The sequence below is a fragment of the Muscardinus avellanarius genome, assembly GCF_963383645.1.
Source record: "Muscardinus avellanarius genome assembly, chromosome: 11".
In the NCBI taxonomy this organism is placed as follows: Eukaryota; Metazoa; Chordata; class Mammalia; order Rodentia; family Gliridae; genus Muscardinus; species Muscardinus avellanarius.
Window position 1 is genome coordinate 94,707,390 of NC_137797.1, and position 13,450 is coordinate 94,720,839.

The following is a 13,450-nucleotide window of genomic DNA, read 5'->3' on the forward strand; positions in this document are numbered from 1 at the left end:
TCATTAGAAACAGACCCCCCTCTCTTCCAGAGAAGAGGTTCTGCTCTCCCAGAGAAGAGGTGGAACTAATCCTTCAGTCTTGCCCGAGCTGAGCTCACTTGGACGGTGAGGCGGTGAGGAAGCCAGGAGGACGGCGCAAGCCCTGGGCCCATGGCGCCAAGCTTTCTGGAGCTTCATGGGGAAGTGGCTTCTGGGACATTGGCTTCTAGGTCCTTCCAGCAATCCCCAGAGTCAGGGACCATCGGCCAGGATGGAGGTGAGCACGGGCCTGGGAGATGATCCAATGGCGGTGAGCTGGATCCCACGCCAGGAGCTGATTTTGTAGAATGTTCTGGAAGGACCCCCTCACCAAAACGGAGGTGGCGCAGGAAGCGAGTCACCGCAGAAGCTGGGGTGGTAGCACCCAGGCACCCAGAGGCAGCAGGAGCAGGAGGGGCGAGGCCGCCGTGTCCGAGGCGCCGCCGCAGTCCTGGGCGTTCTCCTGCAAACCAAGAGCGAGGTGAGAGGGCGGTGGCTGCCTGGGTGGCCCTCCGGGCCCGGGGTCAGGGGCTGAAATGGCCGCCTTCCTTAGGCTCTTTATGGGCAGAGTAGGGGGCTGCACACTGAGCCTTCCACTTCTACCCGTCAGTCGGGAGTGGCTGTAGGGCCTGCCCCTTATAATAACTTCAGGGGAGTCCAAACTCCAACAACTCTGTGTGTGTGTGTGTGTGTGTGTGTGTGTGTGTGTGTGTGTGTGTGTGTTACTGGGAATGGAACCCAGGGGTATTCTACCTCCAAGCTACACCTCAGCCCTATTTTATTTTTATATTAATTTATTAATTTATTATTTTATTTTTTGTGGTACTGGAGATGGAACCCAGGGGCATTCTACCTCAAAGCTACACCCCCAGCCCTGTTTTATTTTTATTTTATTATTATTGTTTCTTTATTTCTTTTTATGGTACTAGGGATGGAACCCAGGGGCAGTCTACCTCCAAGCTATACCCCAGCCCTAATTTATTTTTTAAATTATTTATTTATTTATTTATTCATTCATTCATTTATTTATTTTGTGGTACTGGAGGTGGAATCCAGGGGCATTCTACCTCCAAGCTACACCCCCAGCCCTACTTTTTATTCTTTATTTTGAAGCAGGGTCTCCCTGAGTTGCAGAGGGCCTCACTCAATCCCGGTGCTGTCTACCTGGCGTTAGCATCAGATCCCGCCAGTTGGACGGCTCAGGTCCCCAGACACAGGTCGAGTGTTGAGCCTCAAGTACCAGGAGAGACTGGCTCTAAATTGAGGGTTCCAGGCTCGTTCGACGATTTGCTAGAGCGGCTCACAGCCTCTGGAAGGCACTTTATGTATCAGTACCAGTTTATTATAAAGGATACAACTCGGCAACGGGCACGTGGAGGTGCCGGGCGCACGAGCCCTGTCTGGCCACCACGCTCTCTCAGCACATGGAGCCGTTCGCCAGCCTGGAAGCTCTCTGACCCGTTGCTAGGGCCTTCCCTGGGGTCAGTATGCAGCATAACCGACTGAATCACTGGCTAATGGTGACAATTCCACCTCCAGCTCCCTCCGTCTCCAGAGTAAGGCTGGGCCAAAAGTTCCAGTCCTCTCACCAGGCGACTGGCCCCCATCCTGGAGTCCTGGAGCTGCTGAGGCCCCAGCTTGCAGTCACCTCGTTAGAACACAGAAGGTCACTCTTTTTTCCCCCCCTGGTACTGGGGATGGAACCCAGGGGCTTCTACCTCCGAGTGACACACTCAGCCTTATTTTTTATTTATTCTTTTTTTTTGGGGGGGGGGTCTGGAGATGGACCCAGAGGCTTTCTACCTCCGGGCTATACTCCCAGCCCTATTTTGTATTTTATTTGGAAACAGGGTCTCATTAAGTTGCTGAGAGCCTCCCTAAGTAGCTGAGGCTGGCTTCGAACCTGTGCAATCCTCCTGTCTCAGTCTCCCAAGCGCGGGGATTACAAACATGTGCCACCACACCCGGCTTTTATTCTTTATTTTGAAACAGGGTCTCCCTGAGTTGCAGAGGGCCACACTAAGTAGCTGAGGCTGTCTGCAAACCACAATCCTCCTGTCTCAGCCTCCCGAATGCTGGGATTACAAGTGTGCGCCACCATACCCGGCTAGAAGGTCACTCTTATTCCAAGGGTCTTAGAATTAGTTGTGTCTGGAACCAGGGACTAAGGCCAAATATAACAAAGCATGCTCTCGTCCGCGCCACCCAGGGAGGTACAAGTACAAAGAATATACATTTCTTCTTATGTTGTCATTGCACATGATATAAATGCGAGTGCACGGGTGTGAATGTTTCCCAGTGAGGCGCACACGTACAGTTGTACTCATCAGGGTCCAGACACGCTCACGTCTGCAAAGGGCACTGGCACTGGCAGAGAACTCTGGGTGGAGACCAAGCCCCACCCCGCAGCCCACAGCCACCCCTCACCTCCGGATGGAAGGCGTGGCAGGAATCTGGTCTCCGGCGGGGCTTCTGGGAACGCATCCGGTCACATTTGACAGAGGCATTATGTGCAGAACTCACGGGGTCAAGGTCAAATGCTCAGGACCTCGGCTGATTCTGGGGGCCGAGGTCTGGAAGAGCCTGCTCCTGTGGGACCAGCTGCCTTCCAAGCAGCTGCAGGGGCCGGAGGGGGCTGGAGAACAGACAGCAATGCTGGGGGAGGGGGACAGGGGGTCCGAGCCCCTCCATGAGGCCCCCTCCCTCCACCCCGCACTTCCCGGAGGGTGAGAAGGATATATTTGACTTCAGTGGCCTCCTGCAGGACTGCCGGGAAGACGCTGCAGTCACAGGTGGGGTCCGTCACCAGCAGGATCAGGTTGCTCTTGGGGACCTGCTGCATCACAAACATCCTGCGGCACAGCAGGGCAGGTGTCACGCGCTTCTCCGTGGCAGCCCCAGGAGAAGGCTCTGGGGGAAGAACCCTTGCAGACTGGCCGTGTGACACAGGGGGAGCAGGGGAAGAGGCAGCTCAGACCTGGAGCGCTCCAGGAACGGCCCTGGAAATGGCTCAGTTCTATTGGCTTCCTTTACCACAAGCGCATCTTTCCTAGCAGACTGGAGAAGGCCAGGAAGGAGCTGTTATCAGTATATACAGGACCTAAGCCTCTGTCAGGATGGTCCCAGTAGCAGGAATGGGTGGCTACCCTTGCTTGGGTGTGTGGTGGGGACGGTGCAATACCAGGATGGACCACTAGATGGCACAGTATGCCCGCACAGAGCTCAGGAGCCCCGAGAAGCAGAGGGAGCCAGCCGCCTGTTGGGTGCAGGTCTGGGTGTTACATAACAGCACTTGCTGCTACTTATGGAGTGTTTCCATGGGTGATGTTACACACGCACACACACACACACACACATTTATTTATACATGTGTGCATGCACACTTATAAACATGTATATGTTTAACCTTTACTGCACAATGGAAGGTTGGTGTTCCCATTTTGTATAAGACAAAACAGGCTGGAAGAGGCTCAGTAACTTGCCCAAGTCCCACAGCTACAGTGCAGCAGAACCCGTTTCTAGACTCCAGCCTGCCGGCTCCAGAGCTCTTGCTTTCCGCCATCACCATGGCCTTTGAAATAGGCGGGCAGGTGACAACTCGGCCCAAGAAAGCTGCCTCGCGGGGTTAGGATTTCGCCTTTTGTTACACAGAGAAGAATCCACTGACACAGCTTGCTGGGGGATGGGGGTCTTGGGGACCTCCTGGTGGTCAGCAGACGTCTGCCTAGGGAGCAGCCTGGGAGAGGCCGTTCCTCTGGCCCAGGGCAGAAGTCCATGGGGAATGGGGGCCTCTGAGGTTTGGGGGTGGGAGGCCAGCAGGGAGAACCAAGGTCAGGGCTGGCTGGATTTAGCCAGTCTGATGGGCTCCTGCCCCTAGTCTGCAGCCCGGGACCCTCCGCCAGCGCCGTCCCTGGGAGCACCCCTACACTGCTGCGCTTCTCTGCGCAGGACACTTTCGCCCTAACTTGCTTCTTCTTCTTTTTTTTTTTTTTTTGGTGGTACTGGGGTTCCTGGAAGCCCTTCTGCCTCTGGGATACACTCCCACGGGCTACACTCCCATACCTATTTTTTACTTTTTTATGTGGAAACAGGGTCTCTTAAGCCAGCAAGGCTAGCTCTGAACCAGCTTCTGTCTCCGCCTCCCAAGCACGGGGATTACAAGCCTGCTCCACCATGCCCGGCAACTTGCTTCTTTTTTCAGCTCTGGTGGGCCTTGCACTTGGGGGGGCTGGCTGAGCCTCAGTGTGAGGGGCTACGGGGAGGGGCCTCGGGCTGGGGGAGACTTGCCCACATGGGTTCTGGCCTCTGGACCACCCTTCCTCATTTCCCTAAGGGAGCCCTCAACCTAGTGTTCCCACCTGCCCCCTCCCCTTACTCTGCCCTGCCTGTTGCTGCACTGGGGGGGGGGGGCAGGGAAGGACCAAGGAAGCATGGCCTTTTCCTTACCAGTGCCAGCCCCCCATCTCCCTGGGGCAGAAACCTCCCTGGGGGTGTCAAGCCCTGTCTGCACAGCCGCCTTGCAGGGCAAGAGTGTGCCTGGCTGGGGATGGCTGCGGCCCCGGGGTCTGACCTCTGGCAGGTCCCACACTGGATGAATCCGTTGGCCTCCTGGACGGCCGGCTGGTGCACGAACACGGGGTACTCGGTGTCACAGGGCTGCAGCAGCTCCTGCTTCTTATGCTTGTGGGCTGCGGTGGACGGAGGCACGTGTGAGGAGGGCCGGTCCCCACACCATGGCCTCCTCCTCCCGGCCCACTGTAGACGGCTCCCCTGTTCTCAGGAGCCGGCGTGGTGGTGCATGCTTGTAATCCCAGTACTTGGGAGGCTGAGACAGGAAGATTGCAGGTTTGAGATCAGCCTCAAGAATTTAGTGAGGCTTTCAGCAACCTAGTGAGATCTTGCTTAAAAAAAAAAAAAAAGAAGGAGGGGGACTAGAGGTGTAGGTCAGAGGTAGAATGGCCCTGGGTTCCATCCCCAGTATGAAAGAAAGAGGAAAGGAGAGGAGAGGAAGGAAGGAGGCGTGCTCACTCTCAGGACTGTGCAGAGGGGGAGATCAGAGGATGACTGAAGCAGGGGCGTGTTGGGGCTGGGGTCATGGTGAGCTGGGCTGGCCAGTGCCCATCGCAAAGGCTCCGTCCTGCAGAGCCCCAGGTCTGAGAGAACAGAGGCAGCAGGGCCGGCTTGGTGGGGGACCCAGGCCCCTCTCAGCAGCGCAGATGCTCTGTGAAAGCAGCTTTGGAGAAGCCGGGGCCCATCCTGCCCAGCCCTGTGGCCTGGCCAAGCTCCTCCAGCCCCCGAAGCCATGGCACTGGGGACACAGAGCCCAGGGTTTGGGGCTCTTTGGTGGAAGCCCATTAAGACAAGGGGGGGATGGAATGGCCAGTTCTTAGTAGAAGAAGCTGTTGCCTGAGATGACAGAGCCCAGCAGGCGACTCAGGGTCCAGGGCTTCTCTCAAGCCTGTCCTTTGCTCCCTGCAGCCTAGCTGAGAACTAGGTGGCGGGGATCGCCCGGTCCATACTCCTGGAACCAGAGGTGTGTGACGAGACGTTGCTCCTGGCTTGGGTCACACTAGGGGTCAGTAGGAGGGTGCAGGTCTCAACCTCGGGACCCACAAAGTCCCCTTCAGACCTCAAAGCCAGTCTGCAGGCAGAGTGGGTAAGCTCCCCTCAGTGATAACTGCATCAGGGCCGCGGGCGGCTTCCCCAAGGTCGCAAGGTGGCGCCCACACCCCCAGCTGGGGCCTGGGACTCCAGGAAGCTGCCGCGAGGGAGTGGGGGAGGGGTCCCCAGCCATGTGCCCACCCTGCCATGAGACCCTGGGTCCCTGGGCACAGGAAGCAGGGCCTCTGTGGCTCCAGCTCCTGTCTCCAGTGCCAAGTAACTGAACAGCCCCCAGTGGTCCTGCGATGGCCAGCCAGGCCGTGTCCTAGAGTGGAGGCCAAAGGCCTGGGCCGGCAGGAAGGGAGAGAGCAGGAGCACACTTTTTTTTTTTTTTTGTGGTACTGGGATATTGACCCCAGGGGCATTCTACTTCTGAGCTACTCACCCAATCCTTTTTTTGTGTGTGTGGTACTGGGGTGGAACCCAGAGGCTTTCTACCTCCGGGCTATACTCCCAGACCTTTTTTATATTTTATTTGGAAACAGCTTCTCACTAAGTTGCTGAGAGCCTCACTAAGTAGCTGAGGCTGGCTTCGAACCCGTGTGATCCTCCTGTCTCAGCCTCCCAAGCGCGGGGATTACAAGCATGCGCCACCACGCCCGGCTCACCCAATCCTTTTTTAATTTTAGATTAAAAAAAAATTGTTTTGAAATCAGGTCTTGTTAGGTTGTTGAGGGCCTCGCTAAGTTGCTGAGGCTGGCTTCCAGCTGGGGGTCCGCCTGTCTCAGCCTCCCAAGCATGGGAATTACAGGTGTGCCCACCAGGCCTGGTAAAATTATTCTTTACCAGGAAACCCAGCGCTGAGCAAAGGATGAGGACCAGGGAAGAGCTGCCCACGCCTGGGGAAGTTCCAGAGCCCCATGGGAAAGGACACAGAGTGAAACCAGCTCGAGGGAGGCGGCCTGTGTGGGCTGCTGGGCTTTGTGTCAGGACCTTCTGGTCACATTTCTGCTTTGGGGGAGTCAGTCCTTGGAAAAAGGTCATCTCCCAGCTATACCCTCAACCCAGTTTCTTTCTCTCTCTCTCTCTTTCTTTTTCTTTCTTTTCTTTCTTTCTTTCTTTCTTTCTTTCTTTCTTTCTCTCTTTCCTTTTTCTTTCTTTCTATCTTTTTTTCTTTTTGTAGTACTGGGGATGAAACCCAGGGACATTCTGCCTTTTAGAGACACCCTCAGCCCTAACTTTTTTATTATTTATTTTTGAAACAGGGCCTCACTAAGTAGCTGAAGCTACAAACAGTAATCCTCCAGTCTCAGCCTCCAAAATGCTGGGATTACAAGCGTGGGCCACCACCACGCCTAGCTTGTTCTTTTTTTTTTCCCCCAGTACCCGGGGTGGAACCCAGGGGCATTCTACCTCCGAGTGACACCCCCAGCCTTATTTTATTGTATTCTTTCTTTTGAAACAGGGTCTTTCTGAGTTGCAAAGGGCCTAAGTAACTGAGGCTGTCCGAGAACCATGATCCTCCTTGTCTCAGCCTCCCAAATGTTGGGATTACAAGCGTGCACCACCATGCCCGGCTTTATTCTTTATTTTGAAACAGGGTTTCACTAAGTGGCCGAGGCTAGCTGCGAACCTGCAGTCCTCCTGTCTCAGTCTCCCAAGTACTGGGATTATAAGTGTGCACCACCATGCCCAGCTCAATTGGTGTGTTAAACTGGATGAGGGACTTGGGGTCCCCTGAGTCAGAGGTGTCCCAAAGGAGAAGAACTTGGGCTTCCTCCTGGGATGGAGACGTGAGGGCAGGCCCTTTGCAGCTCCCCAACCCCACAGTGGCCAGCCAGCATCTCCTCAGCCGATGCTACTTACAGTGATGGAAGACAGCTTTGGCTGCCCAGGACGGGAGCCGCACAGGGTGGACACGGCACAGGAAGGGCATGGCGTCACACAAGGGCAGGAGGTCGCAGGGTGGTGGTGAAGTCACATGGAATGGAGGTGGAATGGTGTCACAGAGCCGTGAGGGGGGACAAGGCCAGACAAGGTGAGGTTATGAGCGATGGAGGCCTCGGAGGTCTCCCCCCCCCCCCCGCCATCGCCTGCCCAGGGGAAAGGTTGGTGAGCTGGCTGCCCTGCCGCTGGCTCGGACTCACCCTCTGCCCCTCCGCCGTTCCAGGAGCCCCAGGCACACCATTCCAGCAGGAACCTGTCGGACACCGGACAGTCTCGGGACCAGAGCCCTCCCTTCCTGCCAAGCCCCCAAAGGACCACCCCTCCTCCTGGATGCACGCTCTCCGCTGAGGGCTGGGAGGGGGTCCTCCTAGGATGGAGGTGGGGGTGTGCCAGGCCGCCCAGCCGCCCTCCTTCACGGGGTGGAGGTGGAGGCCTGGCGGCCTCTAGCTGAAAAGCCTTCCATGTGAGCCACCCGGGGGGGGGAGAGGGGGCGTCCTCCTCCCGCCAAGCCACAAGCCCCCACTCACAGCAAGACCTCATTCACCAACCACCGGGTCACCATCAGGAGAACAGAGATGGGCTGGGGACAGAGAGCACACACCTTTGTCGGGTGCCTGGGTCCAAGGTACCTTCTTCCTCCCCCAGGGGCCACCTCCCGCCCCCCTGTGGAGGAGGCGCCCCAAGGCTGGGTGAGCCTGGGAAGGGATTAGACACGGCCTTCCAGACTGGCCAGGTTCCAGCCCTGATGGGCCCAATGTGAGGACCCCTGGCCATCTGAGAGGGGCACTGGGCAGTGAACTTAGGGGCAGTCTGTTCTTCCTGCCCACGGCCCCAGTATCTCTGGGGGGATGAGAAGCACAGGCCTGGGGCTGGGCTGGGCGCCGGGCGCAGGGGCGCAGATAGAACTGGACAGAGTCACAGTGGCCCTGAAGGCGGAAGGCCCACAGCTGGGTGAGACCAGGGCCCAGGTGGCCTCCCTGGAGGGAGGCGGGGGCGACACTCACGCTGACCAGGGGCTGGGCCGCGCTGTGGTGGTGAGCCGGGTTTTTGCACATGGCCTGGTAGTCGTACATGGTCACTCTGAAAACGAGACGTGGGTGTGGCGGGGCCCAGTGCCCTGTCCTGCCCCGCCTGGGTGGGGGCGCTAGCAGGGCTGCTCCTCCAAGACCCACCAGGGCCTGCGAGAGGCAGTGGGCTGGGAGGCGGCTCGTGCCTCCTGGAGAGGCCGCTGTTGTACTGTGAATGGCGCTCTCTGGGCTGGATGGTTTTTCTCCGAGAGCCAACCTGGGGCATGAGGGTCCCTCCCAGGGATGTCCTCATGGCCTGGGCCCTTCCCCCCTCGTGCTGAGGCCCTGGATCCAGGAAGATGGCTTCTGGGGCTCTTTGAGGCTCTTATTGTGGGTTTTGAGTTCCTGGGACCTGCATGGACCATTGGGCAGTTCTGTGTCCCACTTACTGTCTGAACACCCCCATGCTGAGCAGCTGGGCCATGGCAGCGCCGTCCACCTCCCCCAGGAATCTTCCTGTCTGTGAAGAGGGAGAGAAAGGGCAGGCAGGTGAAGATGGCTGAGCTCTTCCACACTGCATGCGAGGTACCTGGGCCTTTACCTGGACCTGCCCTTCCGGGTGATCCTGATAGAGCCCATCCAGGCCGCAGCCGGCCCTAGCCGTGCAGGCTGACCACCTTGGTGCTGCCTTCCTGGGCCTTTGGCAAGGGGGGGTCTTCTAGGTGCCACGGTCTTGGCTGGAAGTGATGGGAAATGCCAGGAGGAGAAAGTCAGGTCAAAAGAAGGTGAGGCTAGGGGGAAGGCGGAGAGCAGGCCATGGAGGGAGCCCTCTGCTGTGCCATCTCCTCCTTGCTCTGGGCCTTGTATATAAATAAAATAATGACATGTGTTCTGACTACCAATGAAACAAACCACTGTGGTGTAGCCACGGAGCCCCAGGCCTGGCCGACCTCAAGAACAGCCAGGTATTGTGTGGAGCCCGCCCAGGGCCTGGGCTGGGCAGCTAAGTAGACTCCAGCAACCTCCCCTAAGGAAACACATTTATTGCAGACAAGGGTGAGTCGGCATGCAGGGCTCCTCGAAGCCTGATTAACAATCCGAGAAGAGATGATGGTGCTGTACTGGACAATTACCCCAGAGATGTTCCCTTAATTTATGATCTGCAAATGAGTGCCACAGGGTGCCAAGTGGGCCCCACCCTGGAATCTGGAATGCAGTAAAGGGAGTCACTTTCTGAACTGGAATTAAATAAGAAAATTTAACCCTTGCACCCTGTAGTATTTCTTTCTCTTCTCCCTCCCTCCTTTCTTCCTCTTCTCCTTCCTCGTTTCCTCCCTTTCTTCCTGTACTGGAGACTGAACTCAGAGGTGCCGCTGAGTTATACCCCTAGTCCTTTTTTATTTCACTTAGAGATGTGGTCTTGCTAAGTTGCCCAGGCTGGCTTTGAACACGCACTCCTCCTGCCTCAGTCTCCCAAGTAGCTGATATTTAGACATGCACCACCCTGCCTGGCTCCTACACTGTTTCTTATGTGGAAATAACTCACTTATAAAGTGTCAAGATGAGAGCTACTAAAAGTAATGGCAACACTGTAACCTCAGAAACTGACGGGCTCATGACAAAAGTAATCGGGAGCTCCAGGTCGCTTTGCCTGAATGCTCTGACCACCAAAAACGAACGTCTAACATCTTTCATTCACAAGACGCTGACTCCATAGGTGAGTACTACGCAAACATGAATGAAACGGACAGTAGTCAAGACTTGGGATGGATTTGGACAGGCGGGAGCACGTTCGCCACCACGCAGGACAGCCGGCGACCAGGGTCTCCAGTGGTGGTATGAACAGGTGGGCCTGATTGCTCAGAAGGCCTGACAGGGCCAGGCTTCGCTGAAGAGGTAGTGGGCAGAGCATGGGACGGCGGGGAGGAGTCAAGGCCACTGCAGGGACCTGTAAGCCCGTGGGAAGGTGCACGGGGCAAACGCTGCTGCTCCTGGGGGCCCAGCCCTAAAGCCACCCGAAATCCTTCCTGATCCTCCAGCTGTGTGATCTTGCTTAGCTGGGATTGTGACGGTGTAGGCATCATCCCTCCATCACAGGATAGCGAGATCCTGACGGCAAAGGCCCCGCCTCTGACCCCCAGCACCCCAGTGTCCTGTTCACATCTGCGGAAGGAATGTGTGAGAGAATGAACGAGTGACAGACGTCTGTGCTCTAGGACGGGGCAGTGGGGTGAGACCAGGCTACACTGAGGCTGGCCCAATCCCCAGGAGCCCATCCTATTCTCTTTCCTAAATTTAGGCATATTCACCAGCCACCCAGTTGTTCAAACACTTGCTTCTGAGAAGAGAGGTCCCTGACAAGTGTATCCTGAATGCAGGAAAAACGTATCCTCCACTGCAAATAAAAAGTCCATTTCCTGCAACATGTCACTCAGCCGCCTGACTTTAACAATGGCAGCGATGTGCTCAGCTAAAGGACTACATTTCCCAGAAGCCCTTGCACCATAGGCAGGCCAAGGACATGCCAACAGAGCAGGACTTTAAGCAGGAATCTGCTTAAAGGGAGAGGACTCTGCTGAGGGGTCCCCAACCAGTTTGTTGTCCTCTGGAAGGGAGGTTGGGAGGTGGCAGAGGGCCTGCGGGGTGCCACCCAGGGGCCTGGAGCAGGAAGCAGATGGGCCCCAGGAAGCTAAGAACGCAGAACTAATTAGATTCCTGCTGGCTGGGCAGTCACCCTGGAGCTGGGCTAATTTGCAGGCTGTGTGAGGCTGTAGCTCAAACATCACCTGTCCCCTGACCCCAGAGAGAAGGAGTGCTCTCAACTCTGGCGACAGAATGAAGCCTCCTTACTAAGGACAGCCTCAGTCTCTTCTCCAAAACTTGGGACTAGCCGTCCTCTTGAGGGATGTAAGGGTCAATCATATGTGATTGACCATATTACCATATTACCATATGTGAAGGCGCCGTGCCTGGCTTCCTCTAGGGATCAGCACCCGTCAGCCCCCTTCTCCTCCAGCTCCTAAACTGAGCTCTAGTCCTTTGACAAGGATTGTAGCTTGTGGTGGAGTCAGGCCGCCCTGGGAGAGCCTGCTGCAGCGGAGGGCGCGGGTTCTACTGCATGCATTTTCTCCTGAAGTACCCCGTGGGGGAGGGCCACTTGGGAAGTCAGGGAGGCACGCGGGGAGACACACTAGAGTGGAGGGGGAAAAGGGCCGGGCGCGCTCGGTGCAGAGAAAGGTGCTGGAAAGAAGAGTCTCATTTTCTAGGCTTTGCTGTCCTGTGAGAATGTGTGTGTGCATGCATGCGGGTGTGTTGGTACTAGGGATTGAACCCATGGTGCTCTACGTCTGAACTACACCTCTGGCCATTTTTATTTTTTTATTTTGAAATGGTCTGCCTGAGCTGGGCATGGTGGCACATGCTTGTAATCCCAGCATTCGGGAGGCTGAGACCATAGGACTTAGTGAAACCCTGTTTCAAAATCAAAATTATAAAAAAGCCGGGCGTGGTGGCGCACGCTTGTAATCCCCGCGCTGGGGAGGCTGAGACAGGAGGATCGCACAGGTTCGAAGCCAGCCTCAGCTACTTAGTGAGGCTTTCAGCAACTAAGTGAGACCCTGTTTCCAAATAAAAATAGAAAATAGGTCTGGGAGTAAGTATAGCCTGGAGGTAGAACAGCCCCTGGGTTCCACCCCCGGTACCACCAAAAAAAAAAAAAAAAAAAGTAAATTAAAGAATACAAAAATAGGGCTGGGGGTGCAGCTCGGAGGTAGAATGGCCCTGGGTTCTAGCCCCAGTACCAAAGAAAAAAAGAAAAGAAAGAAAGAAAGAAAAAAGAAAGAAAAAGAAATGGTCGGCCTTTGTTGCTGAGTCTTGCCACGAACCTTTATTCCTCCTGCCTCAGTTTCCCTGTACTGGGATTACAGGTGGGCACTCACCTTGCCCAGCTCTGAGGACTCCGTGAGTGGTCACCGCCCACAAACAGGTGACAGGAATCAGAATCCCCAGTCCCAGGGTGGCAAATCCACTGCCGCCTAACACTGCAGCGCCCGTGGAGCCGCGGCCCCTCTCGGCCCCATCTCAAGGGCTGTGATCCTGTGCTCGCTCCTTCTTTGTCTATGGGCAAGCCTTGAGCTGCAGGAGAGGCCTATGGGGCCAAGTGTGAAATCAGTAGGCCTGGAGCACACCAGGACCAGGAGAGAGGCAGGCGGCGCCCCGGGCGGGCGGGCTGCAGTGGCTCCCTGGGGCAGGAGCCCTGGCACGAGGAAGGGCAGGGCTTGGGAAGCATCTTTGCATAAGGAGCAGCACTGGTCTCGTTCCCTTGGATGGACCCTGCAGGGAGGAGGAGCAGCCCGCAGCGTCTGCCACTTTACCCAGCAGGAAGGTGGGAGCTTCCACTGAAGTGCGTCCAGACTGGCAGCAAGGGGCAGCAGGGCCTCAGCAGAGGGCCCGGGACGGCCTCGTGCACCCAGTCACTCCCCAGAGGCTGGTTAAAGCACAGGTGGCTGGGACGCCCTCAGAGTTTCTAGTTCCTGGGTCTGGGCGAAGGCCTGGGAACAGCTCCCAGGCGCGGAGGCCCTGTCCTCCACCACACGTGGAGTTCCAGGGACAAGGTGGGCGGGAGGCATGAATGAGGCGCAGGAGCATCACTTCGAGGCCAGGGGTCAAATCGACTCCCATCTTGCTCCTCCTGCAGGCTCCCCTGGGGCTGGCCCACTCTGGGGGTGCCGCTGCCCCGGGGCGGGCATGGCAAAGAATTGAGGTGGCTTCGGGTTAACAGCCCTGGGGGAGCTGACTCTGTTAGATTGCTCAATAGAAAAGAGCAGGTCAGGGTAGATCCGAGGGAGAAAGTTAAGCAGGCTCTCATAAACAATACG

The 13,450-nt window shown here is 56.5% G+C and overlaps 1 protein-coding gene across 1 annotated transcript in view; it reads right to left on the reverse strand.

Annotated features, from left to right (window-relative positions):
• Positions 1-376: 376 nt before the first annotated feature.
• Positions 377-13,450, reverse strand: part of CACNA2D4 (calcium voltage-gated channel auxiliary subunit alpha2delta 4) — a gene marked incomplete at both ends in the record, with an annotated part of 119,909 nt that continues 106,835 nt past the window's right edge. The window contains 9 exons of the mRNA XM_080704954.1: positions 377-481; positions 2,446-2,526; positions 2,756-2,870; positions 4,589-4,706; positions 7,486-7,506; positions 7,767-7,819; positions 8,094-8,146; positions 8,571-8,646; positions 9,023-9,093. Coding sequence (XP_080561080.1) covers positions 377-481; positions 2,446-2,526; positions 2,756-2,870; positions 4,589-4,706; positions 7,486-7,506; positions 7,767-7,819; positions 8,094-8,146; positions 8,571-8,646; positions 9,023-9,093 — 693 coding nt within the window. The remainder of the gene's footprint in view (positions 482-2,445; positions 2,527-2,755; positions 2,871-4,588; positions 4,707-7,485; positions 7,507-7,766; positions 7,820-8,093; positions 8,147-8,570; positions 8,647-9,022; positions 9,094-13,450) is intronic.